The sequence below is a fragment of the Hetaerina americana genome, unplaced genomic scaffold (assembly GCF_022747635.1).
Source record: "Hetaerina americana unplaced genomic scaffold, ioHetAmer1.1.p SCAF_3, whole genome shotgun sequence".
Classification (NCBI taxonomy): domain Eukaryota; kingdom Metazoa; phylum Arthropoda; class Insecta; order Odonata; family Calopterygidae; genus Hetaerina; species Hetaerina americana.
Window position 1 is genome coordinate 36,689,377 of NW_027286874.1, and position 20,938 is coordinate 36,710,314.

Consider the following 20,938-nt stretch of genomic DNA (forward strand, 5'->3'; position numbering starts at 1 on the left):
TGATCTCAGCTGTTTATTTAATTCCGTATATTTTATTCTGCGATCAATGGAAAACCCTCCTGAAACCGAGGATGAAGAAGTCAAAGATTTAGAATTGATATCTGTCATTGGATTTGAAGGTAAGAATTTTTAAAATGTCTAAGGATTTCAGTAGTTGGCACCAATATCAAAAATAAATTCACTACTTTACACGTGTTTTAGGTGGAACCAGGCAGGGACTAATTCTGCATCCGGATAAAAAGCATGTCGTTTATCATATGGGTACAAAGGTAATTGTACAAAACTGGGAATCCAAAGAACAACATTTCAAGGCAAATCATGCAAACAATGTGTCTGCTTTATCTATTTCTTACTCTGGAAAGTATATCGCCACAGGTCAAGTTACCCACATGGGTTTCAAGGTGCTCATATTAATGTATTATCATGTATGATAACTAATTATTAAATAAGTGCTGCAATATATTCTACATAGAAAATTGCTTTAATCCTATTTTAGGCTCCAGTAACCATTTGGGACCTAGAAGAAAAAAAAATTATCCAAAAACATGAAATCCATAAAATGAAAGTAGTTTCAGTGGCATTTTCCTCTGATGAGAGATTGGTGTTCTCAATTGGTGGAAGAGATGATTCAAATGTAGTTGTGTGGGATTTAAGAAACAATGAGGCTCTTTGTGGTAAGCTGATCAAAAATGCACTGTATTTTATTTTTGCTGCCGCACATACTACAACTATATACCCAACTGGAAAAAACATGTATTATCAATTAATTAATTACAGTGTGTACCCAGGTGCACCTAACTGAAAAAGACTTGTAAATGAATTGGACAAAGAGGCAAGGAAATGCATGGGAAATATCATAAGCATAAAGTGAAAGCAGTGCAGATTTTCTTTCATTCAGTCTTGCAGTAATCAGTTGATGCTTTATCTGGTGGGGATTTATTCAGAGGGTTTTATACCAGTTCCACAAAGCTTGTAAGCAAAAAAAGAATTTCAGTGAAAAGGATGGCAAGGGAAGTTCTCCACTGTGATTATACCTCCACTCCACTGGGGATATTAAGGTTAACTCAGAAAGATTCTGGACGCTCATTAACATAAAAAGAAGGATCTCCAGAATCTCCCACACCCTGCGGCTTGGTCCTAAGACATTTCAGTCCTGAAAGACTAATTACTTTCAAAGATGTCCTTACAGCTAATTTCTCTACACCCTCTCAATCCCAATAGCTGACCCACACTAAACCTGTGTGCTCCCACCCAATATCCCACATTTCTACTACTTCCATCAAAATCTTGAATCATCTAACTTACTTACCTCTGAATAAGATCCCTAGTCATGATGACGTCAAATCACTCTTTCTCAAATGTACCTTCACCCTTCATGTTCTCATTTCTGTGGTTTTTATCAGATTTTTCATTGCTGGCTTTTCCCATGCCATAAGAAAATAGCTGAGTATCTTTATTAAAATTCAAATCTAAGAGGAGTGTTGATAATCATCATCCCATCTTCATTCTTTCAGTTCTTTCCATCATCTTCAAAAAACGTCTTCGTAATCATCATTTTTTATTCACAGTTGTTCCCTACGTGTCTCCTCAACAGCATGGCTTTCATCCTGGTAGCTAATTTCTTACCAATCTCTCAATCATCAATAATCATTTAAGAATAAAAAATCTTTTAAGAATTCTACCCAACTTGATTTCTCTTCCATCAATTCCTTCAAAGCTTTCAATGCTGTGAACCGTATCCTAGTGTCTCATAAGCTGAATAACTGCTACATTATACATGGGCCTTGACGATTTCTACTCTCAGACTTTGTTTCCAATAAATCTCAGAGAGTAGGACTCGTGGGTGTTTCTTCTTCTCTCAGTGTTTCTGGTATATTGCAAGATAGGGTTTTTGGCCCTCTCCTCTATGCTCTTTATATTGATAACATCTGACCCTGTTCTCATGTTCCCAAATACACATTCAAACATGAAATCCTGCATGGCAGGATTTCATGTTTGAATGTGTATTTGGCCAATGTGGCTCATCTCTTTCTTCTGCCTATGCATGCCATGAAATGCACTGCATTCCCTGCACCACACCTCCCCTCCCCACCCATACCCCTCTCCAGCATATTTTCAGTCTTACTTGAAGAAGGCCGAAAGCTCAAACAATTTACCGTGTGAGTGTCCTTTTAAATGTTATTATTTTAAATGTGTTCTATTGTGCCATCCCAATGTTATACTGCTCGTGTGAGTGTTTCCGTATAATCGATATATAAAAATCAACTAATGCAATAGATTAAAGTACATATAATGGTAAATGAACGCAAGAGTTGTCTTTCAGTAATAGAGGTTTAGGATTCTGTGTAACTATCACTGATCCTATGTAGTGGTTGTTTTTATTTATAATATTGGCGGTGGATTCCCTCTATAATTACCGGTAATTTCTACTGGCACCTTATACATGTATTTGCTTAATTATTTTCATCCACAAAAGGGCTTTGGGGATGCTTATTACATTTTCAGGGGAACATGGTTGTCCAGTAGTGTTAGGCTACTGACCACTGGGGGCCCAGGTTCGACTCCTGGGAATACCTCTGGGCATCCTCTGCTTTTCCCAAGCTGTGCTTTTTGAAGACCAGATCTTCCTGGGGAACCATAGACAGCACAGGGAAAGGAACTGGCTCCCCTACCCTTATGTGTGATTTTCACCTGCCATTGTTGGGCTTAGTGCAAGATGAGCTCTACCCTCACTATCAAACCGACCTTCAGGTGGAAATCTATCTGTGGTTATTACTTTCTCCTGCCTGACAGTCCAGTTTTTTTCCTATATTGTTTTGTATCTTGAGTTTGTAATAATTATTTTAAGTTAGTGTTAAAATTTACTTTAAATCTACAATTATAGTTTTCTTGTATATAACTTTCTTTTATCCCTTTTCATACTCTATTTTTATTCAATTTCTTTCGTAAACATCGGTATTACAGCCCTAAACTGCAGAAACATATGTGCCTCTCATTAGCTGAAAATACTTTCCCACAAATTAGACTACAAAGTAGTTACAATGTTTATTCATACTATGTCTCTAAATACCTAAAATTCATCACATCCATAGAAATATCAACCTAATTCTTGGTAGAGTTATTTCAATTGCTGGTTTTCCAGTTGTATAAATTGCAGCTTCTTGACACATTGTTGTTTTATTATTAATTTAAGGAAGTCCTGCAGTTGGCCGTTTGGCGGGTGAAGTTACAGCGTTATGTACTCCCAGCAGTTACCCTGGTTTTTTCTTGACTGGTGGTGATGGAAATTTACGTGTTTGGAAAGTCACTCCAGAGTCAAGAAACTTACAATTTAGGGAAGCATCGATTGGTATGATTAAAAGACATGTGCTCTGCATTGTGGTGAGTAGGCATGTTATCATTTACTCCTTCAAAATAAACTATAAAGTATTCATTTAATAATATCAATTGATTAATTTATTATTGATTGTACATTTAATGATATTTATTAAACAACTATTCTTATAAATAGAGAGTTAACCAGTAAAATGTTGAGAGACCAAATAATCTAAAGAAATATGTATTAACCATAAAAATAAATAATCATTCAGTCTAAGTACTTAGCCTAGTCAAGCTCTGAGATCATTTGACCCACATGACTCAAGTTATAGCTTCAGTTGCACCTGAGTTGTGGAACAGAAAGATTTTTCAATAAAATGAGCAGTGTAACTTTCGTACCTTCTCAAGGATTTAAATTCCAAGAAACTGTGGGAAATGCCGCAACAGTAACTTTTAAAGGAGTCATCCGCCAAGGCACATTATATTGCAGCAATTTTCAAATTGCAAAAATCATTTGCCTTGTTCCTTTAAAGCCCTCAACATTTTGGAGTGTAAGAGGATGCCTTGGTAGCTTAAATGGCCAAAGAACTCAGGTTCGGATAAAGGCGGATGACTTCTACACTTTCAAAATTGCTGTGTTGATTTAAATTCTTATCTCTTAGTCTATAATTTTTGGGTTATGAATATGATAAGGGATATGCAAATAGTAATGATAATGATTAATTGTTTAACACGGTTAAAATACATAGGGTTGTAGATTAATCTTTTCTGTCAGTGGTGTGGTAATGGCCATTTTTTCTCCCTTGCTTACTTATTGTTTACACTGACCTTGGGAGCGAAGAGCACACCAGCATACCATTCTTCTCCATTAAGTTCACAATGTTGCTTGCTTTTTTATGGAAAATATAAGCCATTGAAAGGGTTATTTTGTTGGCCGCCTAAATTATGACAAATGGGCAATTGAAAAAAAATGGCAAGGGTTAAAAAAGCGATTCAGTGAAGACTTTCAGTGAAAAGTGATCCTCAACTTTAATGATGAAAATACATATTTTACTCATATGTAATTATAACCCCAGGAGAAAATTGAAATGGTTATGGATAAATAAAAGATTTTGGGTTTATATTTGGGTACCATAGAAATAAAAAGTTTTCGCTTTATGGTCATAATTAAAATGTATCTATCTTTATAATCTTTTCCTTTGTCAAAATTGTATAAATTGGTTGGAGATTGTACTCATCAAGAATTGAAAAAAGTTTTGGAATCACTTAATAAAAATGCATATATGTAAATATCACTAAAAATACATACATGTAAATTTGTACATAATAAAAATAATCAGTGACTAGAAAGAATTTCACAATTTTGTATACATGTATTCTTTGAAAATTTGTGAAATATCTTCTGCACCACTATTATAAGAGTAACATTGTTCTACTGATATCTTCATTTAACTTATTTTTAATATCATTTGAAGAGCTTTATGTAAGATACTTCCTTCTCTCATGAACCAGGTCGATGATGAGAATAGGTATATATATTGTGGCACTTCTACTGGAGATGTGATGAAAGTATGCCTCAATCTACCTTCAAATTCTGACAATGATGAAAGTTTTAAGAGTCCAGTTTTATTGGATTGCATGGGTCTTGTGCCATTTTGTAATAAAAATAGCATAAAAACTGCTGACTGCTACCATAATGGTAAGTTTAAGATTTTAATCTTACTGTCATAATCTCCCCTACTATAGCATGATTTGCCTAAAAATACATTTTCAACATCATTGCTAAAGAGACCTGTTTCCAATGAATGCAAGGAATTTAATATGTAATTAAACATCCACTCTGTGTGAATGATTCACCAAGTTCCTCTAATAATCTAGATAATCTACCCTCTACCACATGCCCTTGCTACAGCTTGGGGAGTAGTGACGTGTGTAGATGTAGATGTGAAGTTCTTTATTGTAAATCATAACAGCTCATAGTGGTAGTAACTTAAGCTTTAGCCATCAAACTAAATTATTTTCTGAATATTTTAAAAATTCGAAACAATAAAAAATTAAAATTATTACATCAATAACATTCATTTGAATCTCATAGTGATTCTAAATGCTTTGGAATGCATTGCCCCATAGATAAACAATGGGCCAAACCCTATTAATAATAATAGTAATTTTATTTCCCCAATTACAAGTACATAGTATGGTACAGAATAACCTACAATTATGTAATCGTATAGGATACGTCAAGAAGTAAGTAGTGAACTAAGCAAATATACTAAAAATACTGCAAAGCAATAATAAATTCACAATTACTTTAAACATCATCTGCCAATAAAGTATTCTGATGAAATTCAAAGAAAGAACCAGTCCAGATATTTAAAAATTTCAAAAATGCCCAAATCTCAGACAGGAACACAGCCAGAAAGTTAGCATCGTGAAAACCAACAAATTGACAATCAGTCACAAAAAACTTCAAAATGAAACCAAAAATAAATCTTGATTTTATTCTATGTTCCTCTCTATTAGTGAACTCATTACTTCTATCACATGTGCCTCTCGCCCATCTGACAACAAACTGATCATCCTCTTTTTTTTGGATCTGTAATCAGTTGCTCTCTCCTCCATACTCTTATTGATGATTGTGAGTACCACTTTAATTGTGTGCAAAATCAAACTTATTATTCTGTAGTCCTCACATGAAATAGCCTTTGCCTTTTTTGGAAGAGGAACTAAAACTGATCTGAAAAAGTCCCCCAGCCAAATTCCTCTCTCAAAAATGCTACGAATTAGTCCACAAAAACTCATCCCCACATATGACTACCTTTCCTTCTTTTGAGATGGAGCTAACACTGATCTGATGAAATCTTCTGTTCAAAGTCCTCCCACACAAGTGCAACCAATCAGCCCAAATTCTGTAGGAATGTTCTCTACTCTCATGGCCTTATTTTATTTCAATTCCCTAAATGCCTTCCTGTCTTACCATCAAATATACCTGGACCTATGCAATCCTTATCTATTTCATATTATCTTTCTATGTCCAAGATTCCTGGCTTAGTATCCTTACCATATTAATCCTTGATGTATTGTTTCCATCTCTCTTGAAATTTTTCTGGATCAGTAAATGGTTTCCCTACCTTATCTTTGCTCGAGTGCACAGAAATTTCCTCCGTATTTCCTGTTAGTGCTTTCACCTTCCTACACATGCACCCATTCCATCCATCCTATGTAAAGTCTCTCTATCCTCACACTGCCTCCTCCACTATGCTTCTTTCATCCTCTCAGTTTATTATTCAGCTTTTGTACTTTTTCCTACTTGATTGTGTGTTTTCATTCTTTCGTTTCCTTCTCTCATCTATCTTCCCAATCATTTCTCTATGGTTCCCTTGTCCTTTTCTTATTCATTGTTCCATTGGTTTCATTTGCCGGTTTCAATATCCCTTTTTTGATGTTCTCATCTGAGAAGAACTACATTACTCGTCTCCCTGTCCTCACTCATAAGTTTCTCTGCTATCTTCTGGAATTACTTTCTTTTCATCATGGTTGATGCTTATACATTCCATTTCCTGTCCAATTTTTCTGTGAAAAGAAGTCAAGGAAAACATATATAGCAGCAGAGGAGAATGCATTGCCCAACTACAAGCCAATGAAAGGTCGTCTCACACAGCCATTTTGTGCCAATGCAAGCAGTGATTTGAAAATTAAACCTATGCTTGTTTACTATTCAGAAACTCCACTAGCCTTCAAGAAGTGTATATTCCAGAAGAGCAGGCTAAATATAGTGTGAAGGTTATGGGAAACTGTTGCATTGTACGAGGGTCATCCGGAAAGTAGTACCCGTTCGTGAAATAAAGACACAAAAGTAAATATTAACAAACATAAAAAATTTTATTTGAAAGAGGATACTTTAAACTACTTCTCAACATAATCTCCAAGCAAATTAAGGCATTTGTCATAACGTGTGACAAGTTTCTGTATTCCTGCTGCATAGTCCTTCGCCGCCAGCTCATTGAGATACGCGAGGGACCCATCTTGCACAAATTTTTGCATAATGCAGATGGTGTTTAACAATTTCATGAACAATTGTTCGAGAAACATTGGGAAAATGCTCACAGATGTCATCAATTGTGACGCGCCGATCGTTCCTCACGAATTCGTCAACTGAGCTCACCAGTTGGTCTGTAATGACAGACGGTCTACCCGAACGCTCATCGTCGTGTGTGTTCCCCCTCCCCATGTTGAAGTTGCGACACCACCGCCGAACAGACGACTCGTCCATTACATTGTCTCCATACACCTCCTTTAATTGGCGATGAATATCACATGGGCGAACGTTTCTTGCATTGAGGAATTTAATCACTGCCCTCACTTCACAACTGGCGGCGTTCTCAATTTTTTTAAACATTGTAAACAATCACAGAAACAACACAGGCAATGCTAGCGTCACGCAACTTGGCTCAGAGAAGGCAGACAAGCCACTGAAGCTATCTGACCTCGTCCAGCGGCTACTCGCGTCGTCAGCACTTCATGCGGCACGAACGGGTACTACTTTCCGGATGACCCTCGTACATTGAGAAGCATCATCCTAAAAAGGCAATGGCTATGTTTGCTATGAATTGGTTTAATGATAATGCTGTGTTGCATTTTCACAAAATTTTGAAGCCTCATCAAACAATGTCTCTAGGCAGCCTTCTAGTAAAAAAAATTAGGCATGTATAACAATATATAAGCTAATTATTTTATTATTTTTGTTTTCTTCTAATTGAATGTGCATTCCAGGTTGGTTCATTTCACAATAGAAAAAAAGATGATGATGATTCATGATCCTAAGCGATGTGTATATGTAAAATTTTCTTTGAATAAACCTTGTACTCAATTTATTGTTGTGCCATGGAACGCATTATCATATTTTACATTAATTTATATACAGGAAAAATTGTTTTGCTTAATTAGACAGATATTGGAACAAATTATGCTCACTGCGGGAGGTTTCACTGTAATATTCTGTCATTCCCCTGCTCTTTGTTTGTTATGCTTTTTCTTACATTTTTGTTCAATACTATTGCCACTGCTGATTATATATCTTCCCCTCCACTGTATGTTATGCTACAATGATCAATCCAGTAATCCCTACTTTCCCTTCATCTCACCTTGCACAGTTCTGAATGTTGGTTGGATGCATAACCATTTTTATTTCTTATTGGTTTCCCTAAGCATTCTCTATTGTACTACCACTCCAAGCATTTGTCTAGCTTGTCTCAGTCAAAGAGGTGAATTAAAGGCAAGAGTAAGGCTGCCCATTGTCTGAAACATAGAAAAATGATCTTAGAGAATCAAAGTGGAATTTTAACAGAGATTTGAATTAAGTTCTTAAATTCACAAGGGTGAAAATAAATGCATTCTTTAGGAACAAAAGTGATATTTTGAAACATTTTTAGAAAAAATGAAAAATCACAGAATAAAAATTAAACGTTAATTGAGATTGTTTTTGAATGGTGGAAGTTCATAAATGCACAAAGATTGTCTTTAAGTGAACCCATGCTTCCTGAGAGAGTCTGTAATATACTTGTTTCAAAGGACACAACTGTGGAAAATGTTGTAGATCTTAAATGACCAGAGTTACAGCAGTTAGTGTTCATCTAAGATGGAAGGGGGATTTAGGATGTTTCAGAAAATGTCACTATACTACTTTATGTGTAGTAACTCTCTCTTAAGTAAAATTGAAAATCTAAAACATACAGTCATTAATGCTCATATACAACTGAGTTTAAAATGTAAAATGTATGCAATGGGAAGAAGACATGAGGAATGAAGATTAGGAATAAACGGAAGAATGATAAAAGGAAAAGTCTCCAAAATACTAAATGAGCAAATATCATGGATTTTGAGGAGAAGTTTGACAGAAACCTTAGGATCAACACATTAATATATTGTAGAAGATATAATGGAGGGGTAGGCATCTTATCTGAAGCATGCACCTGTTTCAGACTGAAGAAGTGTGAGCATCAGATGGGAAGTCAGAATAGGTAACGCTATGAAGGGAAATAAGACAGAATTATTCTTAATCACCCAGGCTTTTCAACATATTCATGGGGAAATGGAAAGACATGCATGGGAAGGACTGGAGGGAGAAATAAAAGAAGGTAGGGAATGGAACAAGCCAGTTTTGCTGATGATCAAGCCTTAGTGATGCAGCCCAGAGCATTTCTTGGCCAGCATGATATGCATGGGATGAAAATCATACCTATTTATGCTGTAGACAAAATAAGTAGAGAGAATATAAAAAAAAATGTTTTCACTAAAGGTGATTTTATAGAGAGGAGTGAGTTAATGGCAAAGACCTTTAGTAAAGAGGTAAAAAAAAGAATAGTGAAAAAATTATCATGAAGTATGTGTATTACTATAAAACTTGGTTGTTGAAATAAGGGGGTAAGTGTTTATTGGATGCTTTTGAGAAGAATGGAGAAAGTGAAATGGATAGAAAGGAAAACAAATGAGTAAGGGCAAAACATGATTGGGGAGAGAAAAGGTTGTTGGGAGAAATTAAATGTTGGATCCAATTATTGAGGGCATATTCATCATATTATGGCTCGATTATCATATACTTTAGTTATTATGCCAGTCTTTCCTTTGAAACCTTCATTTCTACTGCACATGAAATATTACCAGACAGAAATACATTTATCTGATAAAGAATTCACAACATCAGTCCAAATAAAACTCATCAACAAACAACTCCACCTACATAACAGTTTCAGGTTTAACTTTGTGGAATTCCTTCATAATGAGGGTAAAAAAGAAAGTTCATGAGATGAAATATTAAATCTTTATTAGGGAAGTGTAAACTTTCTTTTTTACCCTCATCAACTCCACCTACATTACAATAGCTGACTCCCCCACATACAAAGAGATCCATTCATTTGCCCTCTCCATTCATGGACATAAAATTTGCAACTCCATCTACCATCATTGGTCTTGAAAGATCTTGAAAAATAAATTTCTAATTTATATGGCACACTATTAAAACATAGGTACCCTGAAAACACTCTTAAAAATTGTCTTGCTAGTCTCCTCTTGAGTCTCCTCTCACAGAAAAATGATAACAGTAACACCACAGGCAAAGACATGAATGCATGTATGCACATGCAAGAGCACAAGCTTATGCATACACACAATAATGTGTACACACATACATGAATATTCTAAGTAACTGTATACATATGTATTTGTGTGTCTAAGTGTATGCTACCATTAATTGTGATACATACAGCACTTTTAGTGTTTTTATTATTTTTCTAGCATTTTGATTTTCACAGTCCAATGCTTCTTTCCGGCCTGTAATAAAGAGCATTGAATAGCACGTGTTGACACACATTTATGTTTTTGGAGGCATCAAAAAACTTGTTTCAACTGTGGAATCAAGTTACTATTATTCTCATGAAGGAGGCCAATTTCAAGATTGTAGCCAAATTCTGTTTGATCCTACATTTAAACATTCAAAGGAAACATTTTTTTATACAAAAATTAATTAATTACAGCATTGCTATAATTAAATATGAATAAGTACCAAATTTTATTAACTACTTAATTAATACATAAATATTTAGCATAACACCAAAGTGAATAAATCTCATTCATCGGGCACCCTCAGCTCCACCCAAGCTGTGCGATTTTTTGGGCACAAGAACTTCCTGCAAAACCATAGCCATCACAGAGAAAGAAACTGCCCCCCTACCCTGATGTGTGAATTTCACATGCCTTCTGGCTTAGTACTGGGTGAGATCTACCATCACCTACCAAACTGACCTTTGGGTTGATAACCATGTTTATGGCTTTTATATTAATATAATGAGTGTTATTCAATCCATATTTGCTATCAGCTTTTTTTAACACATGCAATTTTGCAAAAATATCATCACATTTTCATCAAAATAATGACTAAAATTTATCTTCATTTACTAGGAGTGAGAGCTATTGCCCTGCTTCCAGGTGATAAAATGATAATAGGGGCTGGTGATGGTCAAGTTGACTTGGTTCTCCAGATAAGTAAAATTTCAGTTAAACCAGAAGGCATCATAATAAAAAATCCTACTAAGCCTTTACTCAGAAGGGTAAGATGCTACCTTAAAATTATTCATGTTGGTTTGATTAAAATGTTTAACACTGAAAACCTCTGGTTTTTAATATGACGAGGAAATATTTAAATTTGTTAGCATTCGTATTTCTTTTTTTAAATTCTCTATTATTGCTTCTGCTTCCTGTTATCATGCACACATTTTTCATGATTTTCTGAGGTCCAGACAATTTAAATCCTCAGTGATTAATTTTGCACCTTCAGTTAAATTTAAAAGCTTTTGGTGCATGAAGACTGAGACTTTCTCTCTGGAGAAGTATATAAGTATAGAAATGAAACTCAGTTTTTTTATAAATCCTATCAAAATCGTGATGTTTCTTAAGATTGGTTCAAAGTTTACCAGAATAAAAATGCTGAATGCCTTTTTTAAAAATTAGGACCATTATCCAGACTTCACATGAGTGAACAATTAAATTGGAAGTCATAACTTTTTCCTTATTGAGTAATCTGGCTGGAAACATTAGATTTATTTAATTTTGTTGTTACTAATTGCACAATATCAAGTTTTTTCATTATAGTAATGCTTATCTGTATAAAAAAGTAATAGATAATCTCTTTTTTTTACTTTTCATTGAATTATTATTTGAATTCATTGAATTTTTCTTTCAGTTGGTATGATGTCTAATCAATCCTTTTCTCTCCAAACCATTGATAAACTTATTGTTATTTGTTTTTCAGGTTCGCTGTTCCACAGTGAAGGCTGAGATTACATCACTAGTGGTTCTTGATAATCAAATAATTGTTGGCACCATGTTATCTGAAATATATTCCATTGACTTAAATAGCTTTCAAGTGTCCTTGGTAGTAACATGTCATACTTCAAGGATATATGGTTTAGCTTTTCCTCAGTAAGTTAGTAATAACTTCATTAACAATTGATGTTACGCAATATAATATTTTCATAGGTTTCCTTTAGAGGATTGTGGTGGCATCAAAAGGAAATTTTCTTTGATTTCCTTTTCGTGTTTTATTTGTGCCCTTTTCTTGGCATCATTGCCTAACATTGGAACCAAGGCACTACCATTACCACTCTGTGGGAAGGTGATTGATACTACAACCCTTTAAACTGCTGGTAATGAGGGTGGTTTTCAACATTCTTTTGTATATTTGGTGACTTGAGACAACGATACATTAGTGGAGCAGTTTTAGTACTTCAAGTCATACCATTGCTCAGTACCTATAGTTAGTCTTGATGAAATACATACCCGAACAACACTGACAATCTTAGCCTAAAAACTTAAATTTTATTAAGGGGGATACTTACCAATAACTTTGGTAAAATGGATCTTTGCATATACTGCACATTGCCTGTGATGTTTAATAAATTATGAGAATGGGTAGAAGAGGTCTTAGCTCTGCCTTAAGCTCACTTTTTCTATGAACAAGTTAACTTTCAAAATAAATACATCAATATTGTTAATATAGCAGTCAGGCATTTGCATCATTTTTTAGGAAGCTGATTGAAAGATGTATTTCACATACCTAAAAAAGTTTCATTATATCTATCCTTACATTTTGTAGCATGTGAAATTTAACTCATGACCCTATGCCACTTATAAAGATGGGCTTATGGGGGGGCTGATACCCCTGGGGGCTCCCAAATATAAAATGACCACTATTTAAAAATTAATTCAACTCATTAATGGCAAATTGGGGTGTCAAATACCCTGAATTTACTGCTGTATCATAGATTATTTTCTAATATCAATTTTGCCTTCATGACAATTCAGCTTCTAAGCTGCAATGCAGTGGGCAGGAGCAAGGGATATGAGGAAAGGGTAATTATCTAATTAAGCATTCAGCCAATGTTTAAGGAAGCAGATACATGTTATTTGATGGCAAACGGAGTCATAATGAACAGAATGACTTCAGTAAACAAATTATTGAACATTTTCATATTTTTCTTTAGTACTTGATGAGGTTGAAGAGAGGATAGAAATGGGGAAAGTTTTTGAATGATAGTTCATGGGTGAGGGCATTTTGTGGGACTAGAAATGGCAAGGAAGATGCAATGTTGTTGTTAATACAGATGGAGAAATGACTAGAAGTTTCATCAACATTAAATGAGAGCCACTGGTTACATTGTAGTAGGTACACAGCATTTTTGCAGTTGCAATATGATGAAATTGAAAATGGGGTGAGACTGTTGGGGTTGGTGAATACAAAAAGGGAATGAATGAGAAGGCATGCTTCACATCGGAATGCAGGCATAAGACCCAGTACTTTCAGGGGAGGGAGTTTGATATGGAGGCTAGGGAAGGTAGGTAGAATGTTGTGTTAGTGGTCAGGTCCACATCTACTAGAAAGTGAGTTGCTTGGAAACTGGGCTTGAGGTGAAAGGGCTGTCCTACATAATTGGGAAAGGTCTTTAAGTAACTTTGTCACCTAATTAAATCCAAGAAATTTTTAGAGAAGAGGTATAATGATGAACCTGTGTTAGATTTGAGGCAAATGTGTGTGGGGAAGAGATGATTAAGAAGGAAGATGGATAGTCACATTCGAGTCGGGAGGCTTAGAAGTTTTGGAAACAAAATTGTCTATGGCAGTATTCTAGGGGGATTTAATAGCAAGTGAACTTTGATGATTGTGTATTGTGAAAGAGCATTGATACATGTTCTTTTTTATAATATAATTTATCTTTTTATGAGTTGCTGCAATTCTGAAAAACAATGGATCCCTCTAACCATTCAAGTGATTTACCCTTATTAAATAATGAACAAATATCTATTAAAGTCTATTTTGAGTTATCATTATTATTTGCAGTCTACAATTAGGTAGGTTTTGAGTTAACACAGACTGTAGAGTGTTACATTTCTTATTCTGCCCAAACAAAACACAACCTGATACCACATTGATCTGTTCTTCAATTTCTCATACATTCTAACTCCCTACACTTAGTCTAACATGACTATACTTTCCTTCCCCATCTCATTTTCTGAATGTTCTCCACTTTATGACAGTCTTCAACATTCAATTGCTGATTAAAATGCTCTTTTGTAGTTCTCCCAAAATTTCGTTCCCCCATTTCCAGTTGTTTCTCATAAGTTCTCCGTCCATTATACCTTTTCCATCTTTGTCCTCACCAAGATCTCAAAATTCTGCAATCAACATTTATAATTTAGTTTCAATGGCTACGTTTCTGTGCTGTAAAAAACTATGCTCCATACCAAAGTTTTCATGATCTTTTCTTGACATCTCCACTTAATATCCCTACCATCAATTTCCTCTTCCTTGTGAAAGCTACTTTGCCTAATGCAGTTATTTTTAATATTTCCTTACTACCTTGACCATCTTTGTCCAAAACACTGCCAAGATAGATAAACTGTTCCATCTCCTCCAATTTTTGCTCTTCTATTTTAACACTTAGCCTGCCTCTTTCTTTAAAACCTCATTAAATGATTTTACATTGTTTCACATCCCATATCTGTCAAACTGATTTCCTAATATGCTCAGCAATAATTGCAATCCCTTGGCTGACTAACTAACTAAATCATCTCAAACTTAACTGATTTTATAAATTTGACTTCATGGCAATCTCCAGTTCTTTTCATGTCATGTCAGAATACAGTGGTACATAACAATGGAATGCAGAAGTTGGTTACATATCTCTCCACTCCTGACTTTCATCTTATTAATGCCTTCAGTCAAATACGAGGGTAATCCCAAAAGTAAGGTCTCCAATTTTTTAGAAACAGAAAAAAACCATTTATTTTCTATGATATATACATAATTTTATAGATTGATCAATTATCTATTTTTCCACATAATTGTCATTTAGGTCGATGCATTTTTGTATACGCTGTGAGTTTTTGTATGACCAAGTCGTACAAGCTTGCCGCCATGTTCTTGAGGAAACGTTGAAGTTCATCTTTCACCTCTTCGTCGGAGCTGAATCGCCTTCCAGCCAAATGTTCTTTCAACTTGGGGAACAGATGAAAGTAACTGGGGGCCAACTCCAGACTGTGGTTTCTTTACCACTGCTGGGGGCCAAGTCCTAGGGTGGGTGGTTGACAATGTCCCTACCAAAGTCTTGCAGGAGAGCGATGGTTTGGTGGGCAACGTGTGGGCGAGCATTGTCGTGGAGAATGCATACACGCTTGCTCAAGTTCCTCTTCCTCGATTCTGAATTGCCCGTCTGAGTTTGTTCAATGTTTCACAGTACCTGTCAGCGTTTATTTTGGTCCCAGCAGGTATGAAGTCGACCAACAATACCCCCTTTCGATCCCAAAACTCAGTTGCCATGACTTTACTGGCAGACTGTGTTTGTTTGAATTTTTGTGGCTAGGGTGAAGAGGGATGCCGCCACTCACGTGATTGTCGTTTGGTCTCAGGTGTGAAGTGGAATGCCCAGGTTTCATCACCCATGACAGTTGAGTCCAAAAACTATCCTTTTCATCTCCATAGCGGTGAAGAATCAACTCGTTCATGGCGGCGAGCAGGTACGACATGGGCATACAAAAACTGCCACAGTGTTTACAAAAATGCATTGACCGAAATGGCAACTATGTAGAAAAATAGATAATTGATCAATCTTTAAAATGATGTATATCATAGAAAATAAATAGTTTTTTTCTATTCTAAAAAATTGGAGACCTTACTTATGGGATTACCCTCGTAAATGAGTAAGTCCCTACTGTAATTTATTCTCATTGTTGCAAGAATTACTGGTTCTGATAGGCTGTTAACTGATTTCTTCTATTTTATTGGGTCCATGCTTTATGAAGGAGCTCTTTTGCCCCTCTGCTTCCAGCCTACTATTAAATGGTGCTCCAATTCTCCCACCACTCTGCATTTCAATTCAATTTGGGAAGCAGGCATAACATCAGTGAAATACCACAATCAGAGTGGCCCCCAGATAGGTGATGCTAATTAGCTTGTGACTTTATCATGTAAAATTGAAGCATTTCTGAATTCACATTTTTTAGTGTTCTCCTTGGGCCCATCTTAGAGTGATTGTGTAAGAATAGGGCTTTTTAATCACCTGACCTGCATTGGATTTGCCCACTTCATAGGATGAGGAGCTGAAACCACATCCCAAGAATTATTGGCTATAAAGTCGCACCACTTCTGGTAATAATGGTTATGGGAACCCTTCATTATTGCAGTGACTAAATAATTAATAAGCTTATATTGAGCTTCACCTTCCATGTATATCTTTTCTACCTTTTGGTATATATCCTTAGACATTCCATATGTAGCTTTTACCTTTTGGTGATGGGGACCAGTATGGGGGCGAAAGATGTGTAGGGATTGGACAAGATTAGAAAGGGGTGAAGTTTCATAGGAAAATGGTTTTGCACGTAACATAAAATTAGCAAAAGATCTTACATTACATGTACAAATGGTACTTTTGTCTATAAAGATTTTCACACTATCAAGTGTGGGGCATAATGTGATTTATTTTTTCTGTTTGTCATTAGCAATTACTCCAGAGTTTTTGCAACTTGTGGTGAAAATGAAATTCGTGTTTGGAATACAAAAAAATCTCAAGAAATGTTACGCATATGTGTTCAAAATTTCACTTGCACAGGTGTACTGTTTTCTCGTGATGGAAAAAGCATAGTAAGCTGTAAGTACTGATTTTCAATTTTTATGCTGCGATTGATGATTGAATACTTTTCAATTTTGATATCATTTATCAAATTTCAGCCTGGAATAATGGCACTATCCAAGCATTTACACCACAAACAGGAAAGCTAATGTATGTAATACAAAATGCACATACCAAAGGTGTTTCCGCTTTGGATATGACATCTGATGGAAAAAAAATTGTCAGTGGAGGTTGTGAGGGTCAGGTTCGAGTATGGAAAGTAACACCCAAAGAACAAGCTTTGTGTGGAGCTTTACAGGAGCACAGGGGCCCAGTTTCCAGCATACAGATAAAGCAAAATGACAAGGAAGCAGTTAGCGGATGTACAGATGGAACTTGCATAATATGGGATTTGGAGTAAGTATATCTGCAAAAATAATATCATTATTAAAAAATACCAATTATATAACAGGAAAATTCCCATTTTCTTTATCACCAGGCGATTAGTTCGAAACCAAATTATATTCGCTAATACTTTGTTCTTGTGTGTACGATATTATCCTGATGGCTGTCAAATACTCACAACTGGAACAGACCGCAAAGTAAGCTACTGGGAAACATTTGATGGCTCATTAATTCGAGAACTAGAAGGCTCTGTTGCTGCATCTGTCAATAGTATTGATATAACAAAGGATGGAAAATATTTGGTTACAGCAAGCAATGACCTTCTTGTAAAGGTAAATGGCATTTCTAAAATTTGGAAAGTTACTCTTCTTACTCAAATTCATGTTGACAAAGAAGGTAACCCATTGAAAATCATGGTCAGCATTAGTTATATTATGTAATTTAGTTCATACAAATACCTATCTACATAGAAACAGATATACTGGTGTACATGCTTTATTATTCGTTCAGACCTACCAGGGGGGCATCCTATATGATCTAAGTGTTTCCCTGTTTCCTTATCTCTTCTTGTATGTACTAAATTATTGAATTTCACAAACCTCTCAGCTTCCCTCTTTTGGCAGACATCTTTTATGGGCAGCCCCTTACCAATCGAATGATAATTTGGCCTTGACATTTAATCCATGAGGGAATCTTGCCTTTCATTAAAAAGGCTGAAGTTTCACCAAAACCAATAGATTGCCTTATAGCAACACAAAAATGACAGAAAACTAATTGGAAAATTTTCAGTTTAAATGGCTGATTAATTCAACAACAGCATCTGTCATCCAAATCAGGTTTAAAATAAAATGCATCACCAAGCAGTAGTAGCCGTTGCACCAATCTGAATGATGCAACTAGGATTAAAAATGAACAATCTACAGCGCAATGGTTAATTTTGCCGGAGCTAATTTTACTACATCATATAGTTGCAGCTTGAGGCCCAGTGTCTTCAGTTTTAGATTGGTTAGGTTAGCAGTTAAAATGGTTTGATGAAAGATTAAAATTTCACATTCAATGATGGAATACTTAATACTTTGTGCCTGCATCACCATTGTGGATTTTAAGAAATATGAGTGAACATTTCTGTGCTACCTTTAAAATCATAATTTCTTTAAACTGTCCACCAGGAACAAAACATATTACTTATGGTAGATGTATGATTTTTCTGGATTCATGTCTCCCAGTATGTTTGAGTGTTTACGTTCTTCAATTTAAATGATTTCTTTCACTCAGAATGCAATTTTTTGCCATTCAAAGCTGCTTAAAAAAACATTTATTAAAATAATAATACATTTTAATTGCCCAAAGATCATATTACAAAATACCAGGTGGGTGGTGTATGTACATAATGTAAGACGCCATTAATGAAAGAGTTTAAGGATATTTTGTACTATGTTAAGCAGGGCTTGAAAGTGAATTGTGACTGGTCCATTGAAAACCTACCTTTAACCAGTAGGATGCTGCTAATAATCTCTTCTGGAGTCACTGGTGCATCATCACCCATTTCCCTTTTCAAATATTTTTCAGAGGTATCTCGATCCCTACTTGAGGTGCTTCGTGGAGGGCACTTTGAGTGAGTACGCCGTCCGTCGGATGGGACGTTAAGCCGCGGACCCCTTGGCGCCTTTCGTAAAGAGTAGGCTAATGCCGACGCCGGGTTTCTCTCCACCCTTCATCCTTTCCTGTCCTTCCCCTATGGCGCAAATGACCTTAGCTGTCGGTCGCCTCCCCTCAAAACTACTACTACTTCAAGTAATATGTTTCATTGGCAGGCTAATCCAATTTTGTCTTCAAATGAATGGTATCATTAATATCCTTATGAAGTGTTTTACATAAGAATGCCTGCACACTGGTTTTAATAATCCCCAAGTGAAATAAATGTAACTTTCATCTGGGATCGAATAGAACTTGCATTTGTGTAATTTTATGAACATAGCCTGGTGGATTTTCGGATTAGGCAAGACTTTCCATGTTTTGTATTTTGCTTCTTTGTAACTTGCTAATTAATACAGTTTTCCGTCACAAACAGGTTTGGAAGTACAATGAAGGCACTGTCACACATGTTGGCTTAGGTCATGCTGGTGTGGTCACGGCTGCTCGTGTTAGTCCTGATGGAAAATACTTAGTGAGTGTAAGTTCTGAAGGGGCCATATTTATTTGGAGATTTCCCCACAAATTGGAAGAGGACATTGGAGTAAAAACTATTGAGGAACAGGAAGATGATTTTGAAGCACAAGAATGTCATGGAAATGAAACGAAAAACAGCGAACTAATGAAAAATGGAGAAAAATCGAAAAATGCTTTGAAAAAAGGGCTTAGCAAGAAGTCAAAACAACGAATTCCTTAATTTTTAGCAATATCAGCATGAAGCACAAAGAATTGCTATATGATAATAATTAGGAGTCGAACAAATAATTGTTCAAAATAATTTATGGATGCACTTTTATCGGGTACAGTGACGTTATTACATTAAAATATACAATCTAAAATAAACGATGAAAATAAAAAATTACATAATATGACATGCACTTGTTAATTGAAAATGTCTTGGAACAATACCATCACGTACATTTTTCATGCAATGTAAAGCGCACTTTGGAGATGCTTCACCTCGGGTATAATAATCCCGCTTCGAAATATTCATCCCCAAGCTTGACTTTTGCAGTAGTGGAGCACTAACTTTCCATCCGTGCCGAAGCATTCATATAAATTTCGAACGACTTGGTCCGGAGATGGTGCAAATGCTTGGTTCACATACAGAAACTATTTCAAGGAAGTTCAAATTAATGCACGCATCAACTGGGAATTATATTTCACAACCAAAGATCCACCAATACCTACCAAATTCTCCGAAGGATCTAGTTTGAGATACTTTTTGATGAACTCTATTATCCAGCCAATTCTCTTCTCAGGATCTACAGCCCATTTTTTCGTCTTCATAATCGGAGCATTAGCGGTGGCTTTCAGCAAGATATCAACTGTAAAAATAGGTCAATTAATGGCTATTCCACTACTTGTATTAATTTGTCATTTATTCAGTTACTTTATGCCAATACTTTTCTGTTTTTCGCTATCAGATTTGGCATTACTCCCACATTCCGTCTTACTACTGACCACCTGTGAATTACTCTCTGGTACATCTGACTCTATCTTCTCTTCCACTGCATTGTCCATCATTTCAGACTCTTTAATAGTTGAACAATGAACACTAATATCGCTCAGAATTGGATCACTTCCTCTAATGGTCAACACTTTCAATTATGCAAAAGAATAAATTAATTTATGCTTCAATTACGATTGTTTTAATGAGCAAAAACTGAAAGAGATTAAACTCCAGAATTTGCAGTGAAGCATGACTACCCACATTATTTCTTAGTCAACTCCACCCACATTTTTACTCAGTGATCAAATTGCTAGTGTTATTCGCATTGTAATCATGATATCAAACGTCGCATTTCATTGCTCATTTCAAAATCATACCTAAGGCTTCAGAGAGTAAAATATTTGATGAGATA

At 35.6% G+C, this 20,938-nt stretch overlaps 2 protein-coding genes across 2 annotated transcripts; one reads left to right on the forward strand and one right to left on the reverse strand.

The window, feature by feature from the left end:
• The first annotated feature begins 46 nt into the window (after positions 1–46).
• Positions 47–19,770, forward strand: LOC139689997 (cilia- and flagella-associated protein 52). The gene is made up of 11 exons (XM_071587162.1): positions 47–119; positions 202–401; positions 497–674; positions 3,194–3,381; positions 4,831–5,017; positions 11,266–11,423; positions 12,125–12,294; positions 16,867–17,015; positions 17,096–17,393; positions 17,476–17,713; positions 19,453–19,770. Exons 1-11 carry the CDS (start codon positions 47–49, stop codon positions 19,768–19,770), a joined length of 2,157 nt encoding a protein of 718 aa, XP_071443263.1.
• Positions 19,771–19,835: 65 nt separating this feature from the next.
• On the reverse strand, positions 19,836–20,869 carry Atg12 (Autophagy-related 12). Its single transcript, XM_071587552.1, has 3 exons — positions 20,480–20,869; positions 20,265–20,401; positions 19,836–20,186 (listed from the first exon to the last, which is right to left on the reverse strand). The coding sequence occupies exons 1-3, from the start codon at positions 20,598–20,600 to the stop codon at positions 20,064–20,066; spliced, it is 381 nt and encodes a 126-aa protein (XP_071443653.1). The 5' UTR covers positions 20,601–20,869; the 3' UTR covers positions 19,836–20,063.
• Between the last annotated feature and the right edge of the window lie 69 nt (positions 20,870–20,938).

Coding starts and splice junctions, on each gene's coding strand:
- LOC139689997 (XM_071587162.1), top strand. CDS start 47: ATGGAAAACCCTCCTGAAACCGAGGATGAAGAAGTCAAAGATTTAGAA. Junction 402..496: donor TTACCCACATGGGTTTCAAG/GTGCTCATATTA, acceptor ATCCTATTTTAG/GCTCCAGTAACCATTTGGGA. Junction 675..3,193: donor AAACAATGAGGCTCTTTGTG/GTAAGCTGATCA, acceptor TATTAATTTAAG/GAAGTCCTGCAGTTGGCCGT.
- Atg12 (XM_071587552.1), bottom strand. CDS start 20,600: ATGATGGACAATGCAGTGGAAGAGAAGATAGAGTCAGATGTACCAGAG. Junction 20,402..20,479: donor TGATAGCGAAAAACAGAAAA/GTATTGGCATAA, acceptor CTATTTTTACAG/TTGATATCTTGCTGAAAGCC. Junction 20,187..20,264: donor TAGATCCTTCGGAGAATTTG/GTAGGTATTGGT, acceptor TCCTTGAAATAG/TTTCTGTATGTGAACCAAGC.